This window comes from Anguilla anguilla, chromosome 8, assembly GCF_013347855.1.
Source record: "Anguilla anguilla isolate fAngAng1 chromosome 8, fAngAng1.pri, whole genome shotgun sequence".
Classification (NCBI taxonomy): Eukaryota; Metazoa; Chordata; class Actinopteri; order Anguilliformes; family Anguillidae; genus Anguilla; species Anguilla anguilla.
Genome location: NC_049208.1, coordinates 20,194,891 through 20,214,372, shown reverse-complemented (window position 1 = coordinate 20,214,372; position 19,482 = coordinate 20,194,891). Strand labels below are relative to the sequence as shown.

The 19,482-nt window shown below is 39.8% G+C and overlaps 1 protein-coding gene across 4 annotated transcripts in view; it reads left to right on the top strand.

Moving 5' to 3' along the window:
* The window catches only part of cables1 (Cdk5 and Abl enzyme substrate 1), a 47,885-nt gene extending 31,078 nt beyond the window's left edge, over positions 1 to 16,807 (top strand). For all 4 annotated transcript variants that reach the window (XM_035428809.1, XM_035428810.1, XM_035428808.1 and 1 more), the window contains 6 exons: positions 1,321 to 1,429; positions 1,798 to 1,954; positions 4,882 to 4,985; positions 11,122 to 11,228; positions 11,759 to 11,966; positions 12,321 to 16,807. In XM_035428809.1, the coding sequence (XP_035284700.1) occupies positions 1,321 to 1,429; positions 1,798 to 1,954; positions 4,882 to 4,985; positions 11,122 to 11,228; positions 11,759 to 11,966; positions 12,321 to 12,461 (826 nt within the window). In that variant the 3' untranslated portion in view covers positions 12,462 to 16,807. The remainder of the gene's footprint in view (positions 1 to 1,320; positions 1,430 to 1,797; positions 1,955 to 4,881; positions 4,986 to 11,121; positions 11,229 to 11,758; positions 11,967 to 12,320) is intronic.
* Positions 16,808 to 19,482: the final 2,675 nt, after the last annotated feature.

Sequence of the window (19,482 nt, the reverse complement as noted above, 5' to 3'; positions counted from 1 at the left end):
GGGCGAGTGCATGTGTGGCGTACACCAAGAGAACGGCACAGGCCTGCATAATTGACCCCCTACAGTGAGGGGGTCTGGTGGCCCTGTTATGCTGAGGTGGGGATTTTCCTGTCATGGTTTGGGTCCACTTGTCCCCTAGAGGGAAGGGTCACTACAAATCAATACAAAAGTTATTCTGAGGGATCACCTTTATCCTGTGATGGAACATTTCTATCCTGATGGGAGTAGTCTTTTCCAAGATGACTATTCCCCATCCCCTTGGCAAGAGGGGTCACTGAATGGTTTGATGAGTGTGAAAATGATGTGAATCATATTCTATGGCCTTCGCAGACACCACATCTCAACCCAGTTGAACACCCATGGGAGATTTTGGACCAACGTGTTAAACAGAGCTCTCCACGACCATCATCAAAACCCCAAATGAGTGAATGTTTTTTGGAGGAGTGGTGTTCCATCCCTCCAGTAGAGTTCCAGAGACTTATAGAATCTATTTTGAGGTGCATTGAAGCTGTTCTGGGGGCTCATGGTGGCCCAACACCTTACTGAGACAGTATGTTGGTTTGTCCTTTAATTTGTCACCCATCTGTTTATATGTTAAATAAATATACTAAATTTGGAGTTGTTACAGTACATTATTAGCCTCCTTTGAAGGCAAAGAAGTGCTGTTTAAAAGGGCTTTTGCTTACGCCACTTTATTTTTTGCACTAGCTACATGCAACACTCTTCTTTTCTTAGAGTAGAGAGTTACTGCTATTTCCTATGGAATTGACTGATTACAGGTGAAAAAAAACAGTCGTACTGTAGTTCTTCTCTAAACAAACCTGGACTTAGATTGACAGTAGTTTGTGTGGCTGCCAGAACATACTGCATCAGGAAATTGAAGTCCACTTTCCACAGGAATACTTCCAGAAACTATGATTCATGTCCAGTTTCCTTTGTGAACACTTTGAAGGGTTTTTAACTTTTGCCAAAATATGGTTTTATGTAACAGACTGTCTAGTATTATGGAAACCAGAATAGTTCAGAAAATAAATCTCCTTCATAAAACAGACTGAAAACTTCTCAGTGATACTATGTCAAACATTCTTTTTTTATGTGAATGCATTTAAATACTTATCTATCTGTGATCTGTGAGATACAGTGTCCAACAAATGTGATTTAACCGTCCAAATCACCTTGCCTAAATCATTGCTGACATTATGGAATCATGGTCATGAGTTCCTGGCAGTGTCAGGGGACAAAAAGGGTTATGGGATGGGAGGAGGCAGGGCAAGACCTGTCTGGGGGGGCAGGGACTAAACCAATATTTTGCCCTGACAGGGACATGAAACTGGATGGCAGTGGGCGCCAGCGACATCCCTCGGGTGGGGTCAGTGCCAAGGAGATGGTGATCGGGCTAGAAGGAGTAGAACTGGGTGCTGACGGAAAGGTGAGACTGTTCTGGAGGGGTGCATTTCTACAAGAGTGAGCACACAGGTGTTTGGGAGGGCTTTTTAATCATAACCGTTCAGGTTGGGGCATCACTTTCCAATGGCAGCTGGCTCTGACACCGAATATAACACTAACAGGCACTAATGATTCCCAGGTATCCAAGTAGAAAGTCGTCGTCTTCACCTTTATTGACTTCTCAAATGTCTTTTAGGTCAACACTGTATGAGTGTTGATCATCTGGTTATATTTTCGTGGTCACAGCACCCACAAGCATGTGGCAATAATAAAGACCAGAGCTCTAAGTGTGAGAATGCACAGCATTCAGGGAAAGGCACTAAGCACTGGGTGTATGCAATCTTTCCGCAGACGGTGTCCTACACCCAGTTCCTATACCCTACCAACTCCCTCAGTGGCCGCAGGAACACCATCGACTCCACCTCCTCCTTCTCCCAGTCCCGCAACGCCAGCCATCGTAGCCTCAGCCTGGGTCGTGCCAACAGCAACCAGAGCAGCATCGACACAGGTCAGAATAACCCAATTTAGCGCCATGTGTTTTTAGCTTGGAGAACAGCATGGCCATGACATATTGCGAATATCTCCATGCTCTCACGATCTCTCATTTTGTAAGTATAAAAAGCTGCCTTGGTGAACGAGAGTTCAGAATTAAATTGCACCTTCTGATTTATTTTCATTAATTAGCATCTATGAATGTCTTCTTACAGATTTTGTCCTGCATGTTTCTACAGTTTTTTTGTGTTTTTTGAGGCCTGAGAATCTGTTTTAGAATTGAAAATGTTGGCTCAGTGTGTAGTCCTAGGTCTTCCGACAATAAATGAAATATTAATGTTTGCGTTGGGCAGATGGGGTATAATAAGCACAACAGAGCAAAAAAAAAAAAAAAAAACCTTTGAATAATTTGGCTGACGTAAATAAAATGTATATATATGGAGTGTATTTTTATTGCTTTGATATTAATAAGAAAAGTATGTGTTAAGGAATATGTCAGCTAACATCCCTCACAGATTTGTAACAGGATTTGTAAGCTTTATGTTTTTGTTAATGAACTAGGCTTTGTAAGGCTTGCTTGTTCAAATTCCAGGTGAGGCATTCCGGTGTAGGCTTGAGCAACAAAATGCTAAGTTATTGCAGACTGAGTAATGCAATGTATCATAATGTAGTATAAAGGAAATAACATGATCTGTTATTTCATTCTGACCTAATCGTTACTGGGAATGATTTTAGTTACAATCAGGAGAGACTTCCCTGTGTTCCAGTGACTAGGATACATACAGGTGTGACTACAGCTACTCTTTTCTTTTTTTACTCTTTAGGATTTAGGATGCATTTTTAATTATGCATATTAAGTAGGTTATTGTTTGTTAGCCTTTTGGGTTGTGGACAAAGTGGGTATAGTTGTAGTTAAAGAGGAATTGCACTTTATAACACTTCTGCTTCTCATGACTGATATTGTCCTTCTAATGAACGTGTCGCCCTTCATTTTTCAAATAGTTATTTCATTATGTTAATATTTTACGCTGTTTTGTTGTTTTCCTTTACAAATGCTGGAAGTAGACCCAGGCAGTTTAGTGTCGAACTCGAGGATGCATACCATTGCGCGACTTCTGATGTGGGCGTACCTACAGACAATAACATTAGGTTGGTCGTAGAAATAGTGTTGTATGACAACTAGCTAGTGAAACTGAAAATGTCTGAGGACGAAGGAGATTTTGTTTTTGATCATGGAATTGTTGTGCCCCATCGATTCGAGCCGGAATAGGTACACAGAAGAAGAGCTGGCTAATTTGCAGGCTGATCATGCGAGAGCGAGTCAGGAGCGGGTCGAGATTGAGGAACCACAGGCTATTCCCAGGACAAACGGCAACTGGTGGTAGACATCCTATGTATCACAGACAGACGAGATAGCGTTAGCCAGCCCGCATAGTACCTACCTCGAGCGGTTTGACCAACGATGGGAAAACGGTGAGTACAGCTCCAGGCTTCAGACGGTCGCCTTGGTAGTGGTCGCTGCATGCCCTTGGTCCTTGTTTGCGAACTTCTTCGGCTGTTATGTTGGGGTGTCTGATTACATCCAGCCATGTCTGGCACAAAGTTGCATCGCGTGGAAAACTATGAAAATGTGCTTTCAAGTCGAGTATAACGGGGGCATTATAACAACCGGGTACAATGCACCTCATTATTACACCAATATCGCATCAAACAAAAGCTAGCAGATGTTAGTTTGTTCGATTTCAACGCTAAGTTAACAGAATGTTTTGCTTCGCTTCTTCTCGATTTTGTCGCGAAACGAAATCGAAGAAGAAGAAAAAACCGGAAACCGTATTACTATGTGGACTTGCGCTAAAAAAAAATAGGTCTTTGTTTATAACGTTAGACATTTAAAATGAAATAACTAATCGAAAAATGAAGGGCGACACATTCATTAGAAGGACAATATCAGTCATGAGAAGCAGAAGTGTTATAAAGTGCAATTCCCCTTTAATTCACTGAGAAATTAGAAAGGGCATGTAAAGATTTCATGAATAATTTTGTTTGGTGTTTTGAAAGCTTTGCATGCTTTGAAGTAAGCTTTATTTAAAAGATAGGGACATTTTCCATCTGATATGAGGTCATATTGCGCTTAGAACATGTTAAGCCGCTCAGATATTGGTGGGAAAAAGCTAGTGTTTGCTGTAGCATGCCGATTAATTGCCTGTTACTTGTTTTCTCTGCCTACTGCAGCACACCCCCTAATTATTCATTCACCCTATAATTTCAGGTCTTTAATCTTCAGGGCTGATTAAAACTAAATTGTATGTGATTATTGTGCAGTTGTGTGATAAATAATGAGTCGCATTGAGCTTTTATGAAGCAATTTTCTTAGATGAGATCTCTGAGACATGATGAGACATTAAGCAACTGCTTGAGAAAAGATGGGCTTCACAGCTCCAAACAAAAATATCTTTGGTCGGGTTTCTTTATGTGAGCTTCCTAAAATGTGCCTCGATGAGACTTATTGGACTGAGACAATGCATTGTGCATTTGCAAATCATGTGTAACCATTGACATTTTAATGGTGTTTTTAGTGGTTTAGCCACCAAAGCCATGTGATATACAGGCATTTGGGGGGGGGGGAGGGTAACATTTCACATGCTACAAAGCATTTATTTATTTATTTATTTATTTATTTATTTGTGCATTAGGTGCCTATTATATACAGTATACTGAAATATGAGCCATACAGATCAAAGCAATAGCGTAGCCCATTTAGACTTCAATATTTTGAAAGAATAATGAGGTAAAGTCCCAGTGAGGTACAACAAAAACCACTCGGTGGTTGACTTTTACTTGCAGATTTAGAGACCAGTGTATCTGTTTTCTTTTTACAAAACTATAACTTTCCAATGAGTTCATTCAGCCATAGGCTTGTATGTGTGCTTACTTTGAATGCAGGAAATGAGATGGGGGACTGCTTTGAATACGACCCTAATCTGCTGGACGACCCTCAGTGGCCTTGCGGGAAACATAAAAGGGTGCTGATCTTCCCATCGTACATGGTGAGTGACGGATTCAGTGCTGCTCCTCTGAAGTAGCGTCTTCCGCCATTGAAGGCACCTCCTTTACAAAGAAGTCACATCTGATACAAAGTCTGTGCAAAGCTCAAGCTGCTGTGAGGATGTCAACTCAGTCTCATTAGATCCACTGTAGCTTTTCCTGTGAAAAATGTGGTGTAAATAAATTTTTAAAAATCGCTAGTATCAGATTTTATCATCCAAAATGGCTTTTGGGAAAAGCTGACAGCTCCTATAAATGTGATTGTCTGTGGACGTTTGGGTGTGCTTGGCTGAGAGAGTGCTCAGTGTGGATCGTCATTAGGAAGACTGAGTGAGATGATGGCCTGGCAAGTTTCTAATTTTCCAGGATATAATATCTTATTAGGCTCAGTAGCCCAGTTTACTCTGTGAAACCAATCTGAAAAACATTCAATACCAATTTTGTTATTTGTTAATTGTTAGCTTTTATATTAGCAGGGAAGCATGCTGCACAAGTTGAGTTTTATTGCATCTAATCTATAGCACAGTAAGCTCATATAAACCCATCGTTTGAGATTGGTATTGCCTTAGGGCCTTATCTGCAATAACCATCATGGTACAGAAACTGCTACAACACGAGGCCCTCACAAGGTGGTAGCTTGTGACTAACTTGGAAAATAAATAAAACTTGGGGAATGGGTTAGTTATAATGGATTACAGGATGAACACATGCACACCAGTTTGGTGCACAGTGTTTGGACCTTTGTCAAATCCCATCACAGATATAAAACTATCACTATACTATTACCATCAATCAAACAAACACTGCATCTGTCTGTACAGCTTTGATTTGAAGAAATGACATCATAGCAAGGCCACAGCCTGCTGCAGCTTTAAGAAGCTTTAAGAAGCTATGGATAAGGAAACCATCAATGTAATCTTCATCTGTCAAAGCTGATCTGTGGTCCATTAGGCTCCATATGAGTTTGTGAGTCCATGTAGCCCCATTACAAACATCCTTAATGCCAAATGAATGGGCTGTATTGCTTTCTCCTTTTTATGGTGTCAAAAAATAAGTACATTGTTGCAAAATGGAACAATTGACATGCTATGGTTTGAAAGTAGACTGTGATTTCAGGTTAGTTGCGTTGCAACGCTGCAGTGCAGTCAGCTGATGGTGTATAACATGACTGGAAGTTTGCCAAGGATAGGGTTTTTCTTGGATTACAGGCATGAAAGTTGTGCCTCTTCTGCAAGGTGCAATTTAGTATTGGGGGGAAGTGGGGAAATATTTCTTATATGTATAATTTCTACTTCTAACACTGCCTACAATGCTATTCCTAATGGTCAATTCTCACATGCAATGTCAACAAGTCTATGTTGGGTCTAGAGCCATGAAACATGGAACTGCCTCTCGCAGAATTATTGGGTAATCAGTGATGCTGTCTACATGAGATCTGTCAGGGAAAGCCAAGAGAATCCAATATCCACGGCAACAGCAAGCGGGCTAGCAATCCACTCATAGTGCACAGACAGATAAGGTGGTATGGCAAGACGGACAAATAGGCCTGAGACTACTTTGGCCTTGTGGATCTCATTAGCAGCATGCCACATTTTTGCGCAGCGGTTGGTGATGGCTAATTAGGTTTCCAACAGAGGAGCCGGGGTCACCTGCTGTGTTTCTATTCCCTTGGAATGCAGCTTCTTAAGGTGAGAAATTTCTCAGTGGGCACTTGTTTTCCTGTTCCCAGTACAGGAAGCTCCTCAAACTCTGTCGTGGTTAGCATGATGACCCATGCATTGAAGTTTTGGTTCCTGTTCAGATGGCTATTGCCAGCATCAAATTTGCTGTTCATTTAGCCGTTTACCTCAGTGTTAAAGGTACAATACATTACAGGCATTTAGCAGACACTCGTATCCAGAGTGACTTACACAGCTTTTACATAGCATTTACATTGCATTAATTTATATAGCTGGACATATACTGAAACAATGCAGGTTAAATACCTTGCTTAAGGGTATAATGGCAGTGTCCTACCCGGAAATCAAACCTATAATCTTTAGGTTACAAGACCAGTTCCTGACCAGGTGTTTGAGCCAGCTGAGGAACTTGGCATAGTGACACACCCCAAATTACAGTAGCCATATCTGTGAGTGACAAAATTCATCTTTATTTTACAGTCATTTACATGCTTTTGTACCATTACAAGCATTCTTATCCATGACTTACATGTTTCTTTTTTTTTTTAACGTATTATCCATTTATACAGTTGGATATAATAGTATATAATGTAGTCCTACATGGGAGTCGATCCTGAAATGTTTAGTTTACATGTCCAGTTCTTTTTGTTCATATTTGGTTAAATTTCCTTCACATCCTGACAGAGAACAATAAATTAAAAGATCTGAGAAAAAAAATATTGTCTCTCTGACTGCCCCAGGCTCTGAAATGAGACCCTTCTAATTACACCACTCCTGAATCTGCTGCCTAGCCAGCAGTACAAGATAAAATTCTGTCATTTTTGCCAATAATATCATGTTTGCTATTGCCCATAGCTGTAAATAAAAGCTATGTTCATTGTGTATATTCATTATAATGACATTGTGTTTCCTACCTTTCAGTGCACTATATGTCCTCTTACTCCAGTACTCAGATGTCAGGCAGCATGCTTGCATGTGTATGGAGGTAGGGTCTTTGGAGGGAGAGCTGAGAGGAGGTGGTGGAAGGTTTTTTTTCTAAATCAAGCTTTTTCTTGCTCATTTCTCCGAACTTGCATACTGCACCTTTAAGTAAACACGATTGATTGTGGTTGATTCTTTGATTAAAGGGCAAAAATCACCCTGTATTCTAGAGGCATAAAAGAGATAAAACCACAAAATTATTATTATTGGATTTGGCTTTAATGAAAACCAGCTAACTCCAGTGTCCCTGGGACAGAGATTGGGAAGCCCTGCACAAAAGTCTGATATTATCAGTGCAACCTGCTAGTTTTGTTTGGCAATTTCAGAAGTGATGCTTTTCTCTTCTGGTTTCTTTGTTTTCTTCCAGTTATTATTTCCACATAGGCTGCCTCCTAAGAGTGGCGTAAGAAATTTCTGACTTCTCGAGTGTTTAGTGTTTTGTGGTGTACTGTTATACTCACAGATGCTGTGGGCACCAGGTGGGTGGCTTGGTGACTTTGTTCAATCAGCATCCACAGCCAGTAATCAGAACTCCTATTGCACAGTCACACCACAGGGAGGGCCAAGACTGAGGAGTGTCAAGGATGTAAGACTAACTTCAGACAAAAAGTGGACAAAAGACTGCAAGCAATATCAGGAGGAATACTGTGCTCTGATTGCAGGGAAATGCTTCGTAGGCCCTAATGTGCAGCCCTTTTGGGTTGTGTTCATTAAAATTGACCAGTTATTGCCTGAACAGAGACATTGTAATTACCTCTTTCATTGTAATGCACGTGGTTTGTCCCAGTATGGTTCATTTGGTGAATAAGCAATAATAAATCTGGTTAAGGATGGACTTTTATTCCTGTTTTAATGTCCTCACAAATGGTGGCATCCTCACTGTTTTGAGTGTTCTGCCGTACTGTGGTGCTCCTCTACATTCTTGTTTGAATGTTTCAGGGGTGGAATGACAGTGCGCCTTCCAGTCCTAACCGCCCCGCCCCCAATTCTCCTGACACATCCTTGCAAACACTTGTGGGACGCAATGGGATTTTCCACTGTGAACACACCAAGCACTGCACACTCAATACCGTTGTCTTAATATGAGAACTGGATGATGTTTTCGTGTCAAAAATCGCAATATTGCTTATCCCCTTCTTTCTCATCTTAATGCTGATCTAATATATTCATTGGTGGTTTCAACTTAATGGTAATATCATTTATTGTTTTTACATTTTTATTTTACATCCTGTTAAAGTGATCTGAATATAATTTCAAAATATCCGAATGTTGATGTAATCACATTGTTACATTGGGTTGTTTTTTTTTTTTGTTTTTTTTTTTGGTGAAAATTAGACGTGCGTTTCTTCTTTCAACCAACCCAGTTCAGCTTCATGTATTATTGCTTTGCTGAAACTAATTACAGAACAGAGAAGCCATTGTTTTATGGCCAGATGTCTGTATTTCAGTGTTTTTTTTTTTTTTTTTTTAAGAAGCACTCATGCAACAATGAGAATATTAAGCAGGCGTTTTTGAAATTCAGTGTCACTGCATACTTTGAAAGCATTAACTCCATTTCAGTGTTTAATTAATTAGCCTGCACGGAGCTATTAAATATAGAAGTTACAAACCTATGAAATATTGAAGAGACCTTAGGTGCCTCTGCGGTGGTGAATTTGAAGTTGTGCTAATTCTACAATGTGGATCACATCCACTAGTGTAAAGGATGTTCTGAAACCATCAATCAATCCATAAATCCACAAATTCGATCAAAACAAATGCTCAAAATTTAATTATTGTAATGCAAATACAGGGATGTGTCACTTTAGTGTTAACGGTATCCCCAGTAATTCCCTGGGACAGTGCTTACATGCTGCCTGCACGCAACCGACTTTGCTGCAGCTAATGCTTCCCTGGATCATCACATGGATATGTGACATTGCACTGCCAAAGTGAGGGCAACTGAGGGGCAAGCTTCCCCTAAAAAAATAGGCATGCGTCCTGGAGGCTGGCTGGATATGCCCCTCATTTCCCAATTGGAAATAAACACTGGTGGGGGGTGGGGGGCTGTACTCACGTTTCACTAATGGCCACAGTTGGGGAGTGGGGGTTGTTCCTCTTGTAGTGACTGCAGTCGTCTTATCGTTTTCCCATACTCCCACCAGAAAGGAAGTTTATTCTGTACTTTTAAAATAACAATAGAATCCCTGTCCTTCCCGCTGTGCGTTGCTGTCATTCCTTAGGAAAGAGTACAAGTTCTCAGACTGTTTAAATCATTTCTTTCAAGGCCAGACTTCCACTGCTTGGACTTCAGGAACTTGTCCTCTAAAGGAATTCCACCAGTCAAAGGAATGAAGAGTTCATTGGCCAAAAGTCAATCCACAATGTTTTTAGTTCACATGTTTGGTTGGTTATGTTTTGGTTCAGAGTACAGAACCTTTTAACACCGAGAATATATTTGATTGGATATTGAAAGTCTTATTTTCACAGCAATGGTATGGACAGGGATACATTCCCCAGAATGCAGCAGGAAATAACATAACAGTCAGGAAATGGCAGGTTAGGCAAACACTCCCTTCTCTGTGAAAAATAAACATGTGAACTGTGAACATTTTTTTTTTTAAAACAATTATTTAATTTATGGTCAATGTCATTATTTTACTCTTCTGCCTGTATTTTTATCACAGTAATTTTATCAACAGAACCTCTCTTTTGATGTAGATACATAGAGAAACATTTCCTCCAATCCATTCACTTTTTTGAGCATCTGCTTGTAGTGTGGTTTTCAGACATCAACAATACATGGTTCATTTTCTCTGTCTGAACTTCTGTGTGTGTGTGTGTGTGTGTGTGTGTATATATATATATATATATATACATAAGTACATGCATTTTGATTGAAAATAAATAAATCTCCATTGAACATTCAGATATTAATTCCATGATATCAATTTTTGTTTTTAGTTCACATTTGGTGCAATTGACTGCCTTGCCATTGTTCTGCCTAACTATCCTGATAATAATAATTGGAAGTTTTAATAAAATTAATTGCATTAATTTTGTGAAAACATTGTCTTTCAAATAAAATTTTATGATTTCCATTTAAATAGATAATGATAGATTCTTAAATAGATTTTTATTCTTTGTTTTTAAGATTTAAGTACCATTTAAAATTGTGTACCCTTTTTTGAGTGAAAATAAAAACTTTTTTTTTTTGTGATAAACTGAATTTTTAAAACTGATTTTGTTTTGACGGTCTCTTCTTGATACCGATGCACTGTTCATCATGCCATTGAGTTCAGTCCCCCTCTACCACACGTGATCAGCTTGATTCTGTGGATGTGCAGGAATCTTGTATTCAGACGGTGAAATACTGCACTAGCATTGTGTGCCCTGACACCTGACATGGTTTGGACTGAGCTAATGGAAACTGCCTCCTAGTCAGTAGGGTAACAGTGGTGATATCTTTAACAGTTCACCCTCGTGTCCTCTTTTCCAGACTACGGTCATTGAGTACGTCAAGCCCTCCGACCTCAAGAAAGACATGAATGAGACCTTCAAGGAGAAGTTCCCTCACATCCGACTGACCCTCAGCAAGATCAGGAGGTAAAATGTTGTACTCCTCTTATGGAGTTGGGAAAGGGTTATAAAACTGCCTGTAATGCGGTGCCTTCTGTATGTTTGCAGTGATAGTGAGTCTATTGCTAAAGACGAGAGGAATGCATAGTCTTTGTATTCCTTGAATGTGTTGTTTTATCAAGAGAGAATCACATGTTAAGCAATGATTAATTGAATCAAATCTTTGATGTTATAAGGTTGTTTTGAACGTAGAAGTCCTGGGACTCAAGGTAGAGTGCAAACACCTTGCCCCCCCCCCCCCAAATGAAGTGAAGGAAGCTAAATGAAGGATTTTGACAGATTATGTATTCTGAGGAATAGTCAAAGATCCCCTCCATATGTTCGCCAGTCACAAAACACCTTCAAAGACAACTTAGGTATGATTTTACAGCCATTTTTGTTTGTCTTTATCAAGGGTGGCAATAATTTTGGATGCCACTGTGGCATATATATTAACAATTACAATGAGACCATACAAAACCAGATTTCCCTGCATTTGCCTCCCCTCTAAATGATAGCCTGAAGAGAGAGATCCGAAAGCTGGCTCAAGAGGACTGTGGCTACGAGGAGCCCACAGTCGCCATGGCCTTTGTCTATTTCGAGAAGCTGGCACTGCGAGGCAAGCTGAACAAGCAGAACCGCAAGCTGTGCGCCGGTGCCTGCATGCTGCTCGCCGCCAAGATTGGCAGTGACCTCAAGAAGCACGAGGTCAAGCACCTGATAGACGTAAGAACACCCCTGTGCCACTGACAACGATGATAAACAGATGTGTATAGAATCGTACTGAGCCCTGGCGGTGATGTACGGTGCTGCTGTGGTACAAGGCTTGGGTCTGTCACTGGGATTCCAGAGCACCATGGGAGCATGGGTTCCATGGGAACTCAGCATATTTTCACTGAGTTACCTTTCAAATTATGTCCATCAGTAATAATATATATTTTGCAGGGTGTGGATAAGACTAAGAAAACTCAGCTTAGAAGTACATTTCAAATTTTCAGAGCACTGCATCAAAGTTTTATGTTTTTTGTTGGTGTTGCTTTTTTTCCCCCCTGGATGAAAACGCTTTAAAATCTGTTCCAGAAACTGGAGGAGAAGTTTCGGATGAATCGGCGGGAGCTGATCGCCTTCGAGTTCCCCGTGCTGGTGGCGCTGGAGTTCAACCTGCACTTGCCGGAGCACGAGGTCATGCCCCACTACAGACGCCTCCTGCAGAGCTCCTAGCCCTGGCTCTCAATCAGGAGAGCTGCCCTCTTCTGATTATGAGGTCACCAAGGCTCTGCCCTCTTCTGATTATGAGGTCACCAAGGCTCTGCCCTCTTCTGATTATGAGGTCACCAAGGCTCTACCCTCTTCTGATTATGAGGTCACCAAGGCTCTACCCTCTTCTAATTTTGAGGTGTCCAAGGCTCTGGCCTCTTCTGATTATGAGGTCACCAAGGCTCTGGCCTCTTCTGATTATGAGGACACCAAGGCTGTACCCTCTTCTGATTTTGAGATGTCCAAGGCTCTGCCCTCTTCTGATTTTGAGGTGTCCAAGGTTCTGCCCTCTTCTGATTTTGAGATGTCTGAGGCTCTGCCCTCTTCTAATTTTGAGGTGTCCAAGGCTCTGGCCTCATCTGATTTTGTGGTTCCTGAGGCGCCATCCTTACCCGATCTAGGGCTTCACAAGAACCCACTGTACTCAGAAACCCTTTTCTTTGAGTTTCCACCTGCTCCAGATTATAGAATCCCAGAGAAGCCCTACCCTGCAATGAGTGTAAAATTCTACAGTTTTCTACAAATTCCTGCTCTTTCCTGAGTTACATGCTCCTGAGACTCATACCCTCAAGTCACCTCTCAGAACAACAGTTGGGAAAATTCACAGAGATTTGCTGAGAACAAATTTATTCAGATAATTTGTGGACAAGGAACAACAAACAGTGGTGCAAGAATTGACGAGCTGGCCATCATTTGACTGTTTCCCTTTAATGTACACTTATTTTATTCAGGAATTGGTTTTGTATGTTTTTAACATTCTTACAGATTTTTGTTCAAGCAGTGGTGTTGGTAAGGAGCTTACAAGTTTCTGAGTGGTGAATGTGACTGCTTCTTTACATTTTCAAAGAGTTGCAAATGGTTGTAAGCAGCAGCTTTTTTTAACTGGGAGTAAGTCATAGATTAAGACCTTCTTCACCAGCAAGCCACTGTTTCGTGAACCATGGGCCAGATTTACTAAAGGAAAAACAGAACACTACACACACGGTTCAATGTTTAATCCACTTGCTGTTGTGAGGTTTATGACCTTTAATTAACCATTAACAACTTTCAGATAAATATCCGTCTTACTTGTAACCAATAAACTAGTTACAGTATGCAGAAAAGGTAGCAACAGTCACCTTAAAGAAACATTCTGGTAGCAGGATTACATTACCATGTATTGCATAACAAAGTAGATGGTACCTTTCCTTGCACAAGACCATTTAATATGCAGGAAAAGATTGCCATATGTATGCTGGGGAAATACAACTGCAGTGTGTAAGAATATAAAAGATAAATGCTTCCAAGTCACATGATATAAATGTTAGCGAAATGCAAATGACAGCTGACTAAATATTTAAAATTGTGCAGGACTTTATAAGGAAAACAGTTTTTTATTAATTTAATCCAGTGCATTCAGCTATCAATCACATAATCCGCACTATCACTAAATATGTTCAGGATTTTTATTTTACATCACTGCCTATATATTGGTAAATATATTATTGAGGTTTGACATAAAATTTTTCTTACCTCTTTCTTAAACAGTTTTAAGGAGAAAGATTTCATGCACCACGGAATGTATTATATTGATTAATACTTATCAGAATTATATAACACAAGATGTGGGCAAGCTCTAACAAATGATCATTTATGTTACAGCATTGCAGAACTAGTGAAAATTAATTTTATTTTACACAATTTGTTGATTTAAAGAAAGGATGGGTTTATGTGGAGCTTCCAATGCTCAAATGTCTGTATAAATTAGGTAAATTTATGCACTAAAAGCTGTTGACCATCTTTTGCTTTCAGAGTGCTGAATTAACATTTATTTGAGGGTGCAGTTTTCTTATAAACCAAAAAAGACCCACTCAAAGAACACGTATTCAAGCTGCATATTACAGGTGTTGTCTTCTCAGAAGACTGAAAGGAAAAACAGTCTTTATTTAGTCAAATTTATATGTTGTTTTTGTTGTGGCAGTAATCCAAATATATTGTTTAAGTGACTGAATAATGTATCTCAAATGGCTTGATTCATTTCAGAAGTTATAAAACCTACCGTAACATTTTTTTGTGGAAAAAAAACATTGTATTGCAATTTACATTAAGCATGTCCTCTTATCTCAGACATCACAAAGGCTGTGCAGTGAGCTTTGGGAGCTTGAGACAGATTTTTATCTAAATCCTTGTCTGAAATCAAAAAATAATGACAAGTAGCCAAGAGCATTAATGGTAATGTTCATATACTTTATTTTATTAAACTGGTCCTTCCTGCTTGCATCAGCAGGATAATTTGTTATCTGGTCAACCATGGCATTACATATATTGTGCTTTAGTAGGTTCATCCCAGTAATACATTGATTTATAAATAATAATATAAGCATAAGAATTTAAGTCAAGTAATTTTTTTATTTGTACATATAATGTACTGTGTCTCATTTGCATTCCCCTGTTTTGCACTATGCTAACTGTCACGACTCTCACATGACCTTTTAGTAAATATTGGCCCTCCTGTCATTTATTATTATTTTTAATATGATAATTCTGCTTTTTGTTTTGTTCTTTGGTGCCAAATTTGGACCAGTAGCCAAAGTTGACTGATTTTTAGTGTTTAATGCTTATTATTTTAATGTATAAGTTATTTATAGTCTGACTTGATGAGTTGCCTTTGAGCTCTTATAAAGATGAAGGGAGAGCTGCATTGAAGGCTACAGCTATATTGGATGTGACTGTTATTGTTCACAGTGATTTTTCTTTTGGGTGCATATTCCTCTTTCAGCTTCTCTTGGCTAAATGTGCACTTTTTATGGGTACCATGGAGATAGATGTTGCCTGCTGAGATCCGCGGTGGGGGTGCGGAAGTGTTTCCTAATTAACGGTGCACTTTGAAAAATGGCTTGTGATATATTTTAGCTTATCTGAACAAATCCCCCCAGACATACTCATCTAGGTTGTCTCGATTTAAGTCCACCACATCAATCGCTGTTTTTACTGTATATTTCATGGTCATTCCAGTCTTTACAGCCAGCAGCTTTACTTCTGGATTGGTGGTTTAGTGGCAGGCACATTTTTACAGGGAAAGACTGCTGAATGTTTAGTAATGGGGATTTCATACATTATAGTACCTTTCAGTACTCAAACTTTTCTACCGGCTTTCCAAGCTTCATTTGAATGTGTGGAGGCTAGAACTGCTGTTGTGTGCGTTTGATCCTTAGCCTGTGCTCTATGTTAGAGTGTATTATCGGCACGTTTATGGTGCTAATCTCAAGGAGGGGCAGATACTGAGCTTAAGGGCACGTAGCTGATGGCCAACAGCGGGGGTGTGGCCAACGTAGACAGGGCTCTGTGGGTTATCTGATGATGAATGCACTGTAATGTCAGTCACCACAGTGGCCTACCTGTTTTCCTTTCTTAATTTGACCAGATTAAATGAAATCCCAATCTTAAAGTTCAAAGTTCAAGACAGTTCTAGGTAGAGTGAAACCCTGCCTACTTCTTTCCAAAAGGACAGAAAATTACCTGATTTCAGGAATTTCAATTGCAGCTCAGTTATGACAATGATGTACTTTGCACTAGCAATCTGTCATCACTATATTATGAGGTGAATTCTGGGCATGCTTTGTCATACTGAACTTTTTAGTATTTTTAGTTCAGAGCAATTGAAAACCATTGCCTTCAACTAGGTTGGTACCATTTACCATACACCAATCCTGTTCTTCACTCGTAGGGTTTTGTTAGTAGCATATACAATCATAATCTACAATCAGTTCTCTTCGGAATGTTATATGTTTCAGAATGCCAAATACTCTCTGTTCTTTTAGATAAGCCCCATAGTATTGGTAGGCGGTGCTAAGATCACCTTGGAGGGCTTTGAGTTTGATCTTACGACTTGAGAGTGTGCTGTCCGCAGCATCTTTTCTGCAAATGTGTTTATTTCTTATTTACATGTAGATAAGACTGTGTGTGGTAGAGGTGTGGAGAGTAACAGTGGACCAGCTGTGTGTTAAACACTTAATCGCACAGGGCACTCTTCATTAAAGTGTGAATGTAGGTGGTCAGCTTTCTCATAAATTCAAATCGGAGCTCTTAGAGAGAACATGACAGCGAATGCACACAGAGATGTAAATTAATCCTAAGAAACTGAAATGAGCCTGACTTGTGGAGAATCTCATTGCTTGGCCCTTTAGACAAGAGTTGGCCTCTGGGTGTGCACTTTAGGATTTGTGAGGAAGCAAACTGATTCCGAATTTCTTGAAAAAATATTGCGTGCGTGTGTGTGTGTGTACATATGCTTCTTTGCTTGTACAATAAAACAAGGTGTTGAAATTGTTCTTAAAGAGTCCTCTTTTTATTTTCACCCCAAGTACTCTAGTTGTCATCCAGGAAAGCTACCTGCATGTAAAATACATTTTTCTTGATGTTGCCTGGTGCTAGTGATTCCCAAAACTATGTATTGCACAAATCCTTCATGTACATTTTACTCCAAACTACAAAAACCATGAGATGCAGCAGCAAGAAGACTAGTAGCTAGAATACATTTTAATCATTCAAGACTTCCACTTCTGTTTGAAAGGCAGTTATGAAGGGTCAGAAGAGTAAGCATGAAGGGATCTGGAATCATTTGGATATCACCCATATGTTAGTCTTAAATATGAAGGATAGGCAGAACTCCTAGGTAAATATTTAATTAAATCAGTTCTAAAGATGTGTTGCTGATTATCAGTCACAATAGGTCAACGTGTCAATAGCCTGACTAACAGTCCTCTGGATTTATGAAGGCAAATTATAAGTATTGCTAAACACTAAAACAAAAAAACATTCTTCATGGAAAAATGCGGTCTGGTATGAATGAATGCCGATATTCAAATGATTTTTTGCTTTGGTTAGTGATAACTGCAGCAAGTGCATTGTGTTCACTTGTGCAGTCCTCCTATTTATACATAGTAATTGGACATTATCTTCTCTTTTACTATTTTGCAATATTCCAGAATGCCATCCAGGGTCAGCAAGAGGTCCCAGTTTCAGAGGGCCTATCATAAGGTAATGTCCCTGATGCGTTGTTAAAGATCTGATGACATCCGTCAGGCCGGCTCAAAAGCCCTAAGGCCTTACTCACTTCCCTTGTAAACAAGACCTGCAGTCACGCCAGCCCTCGCGTTGTGATCAAAACAAACGCACAAACCCGAGCCCCGGGGCATGCGCCCACTTGGTTTAGCCCTTGCCATTGACCAGCTAATTCCTGCTTCAATCCTATATAAAAAGAGGCCATTGAGGGCCGTTTCCCGGACTGCTGGTCACACGTCCGCGACCCCCATTGTGAGAAGTGACATTCGTTGTGTAGCATGGGGGGTGGCACTCACCAGCGCGCCTGCTCTTGACACGGCCGCTATTTGGCTGAGGGGGCAGTTTCCCTGCCCGTGACTCAGGGCTGTTTTCACTTTGTCAAATCCCACGATTCGTTTTTTTCGTGGTTTGTAAACAAGGAAGTTGTCCTCAGCCCACCTTGCACGTGGCCATTTGATCTTGTTGCTCTTCTCCAAATGGCTGTTGCAGGGCTCACTCTGGGAGAGGAAATCGGGGCTATCTGGGGACACCACTGCTGTCAAGTGGGTACAGGTTCCAGGGATATGTTACTAATCGGCCCAAGGTTTGTGTGTGCTTATTTTCACAGCCGGGGTCTGAGACCAGAATCTGCATGCAGAGAGAGCTAGAGACAGAGACAGAGAGAGGTCTCTGAAAAGCTTGTGTTTTGTCTGATTTATTTTGTCTGTTATTTTCTTAATTATTTTTGCCAGGATCCAGTGAGGGTGAATTGTGAATATTTTTGTTTTGTCAATTCATTGATATAACTCCAATAAAATTCACTAAAAACGCAGGTGAAAACTGGAATTACCGTATCTCCCCAAGTCCAACTATTCTGTCCCTCCCCGGGGTGTCACCTCACGCAAAAACAGATAATTGGCCACACCAAAAGTAATGTGGACATTGGTTTTACTCATTTATTGATGTCCAGTGAAAAATCGATGTAGCTGCTAGTTTTAGACTGGGGGAATATAATACTATATAAGTGTGGTATCAACAAATAATAATAATAATAATCTTTATTTATATAGCAAATATAAATAAGACTATTATAGAAAGAAAGGCACAAAGAAATAAAATTAATTAAGCTGCTATTTTTAGAATTTTAGAATATGTGTGTGCTATGAACTAATAATTAATAATAGACTGGTATATAAGGGGTTAGAAGGCCAGAGCTAAATGAAGTGCCAGACCATGAAGTGCCTTAAAAGTAATGACTTCAATTCTAAAATGTACTGGCAACCAACGAAGAGTGGCTAATATAGGGGTAATATGGTCCTGCTTCTGCCACTGTCAAGTATTGGATTTCTCGACAAAAAAATCTGTTATGTCATTATAAAGAAAAATGACTTCTTTCAAAATTGTTGCCCTTCTTATAATCTCCGGTGCCTTGTCTGCTTCCCGTGATCCGTGAAGGAAATATTTTGGGAGATAGAAGATTGTTTAAGGGGAGTTTGTGAATACTATCATTAGAATGGTGAGGAAGCAAAGGTCCTAGTGGAAGCCACAAAGATACCAGGTGCCCGGATTACAGAAACCTTGCTTTAGCCAAGAAAACCATACAACATATTCTTTGTTGTCAGGGTATTTGGTATCACATGCAAGACAATTTTCCCAACGATGACCTTCAGCAATTCCAAGAGTGAAATAGTTGTTTACCTTCCATTGCAACCTTGAAAGGGGGGGGGGGGATTTATATAACTCTACGTTTAAACTGAATATTATACTTCACACAGGTTCTGAGAAGTTCAATCATGAAAATATCTAAAGCATTTTTCTTTATTAAATATGTGTTTGTTTAAATAATTTCACAGAAATACAGTCAAACTTTTCATGTAACCACTAATGTTAATATTTGGTTTGTGGTAAGGATTGGGGAGGATTCTTACTTAATATTTAATTTCTTTATTAGCCTGGGTTTGCT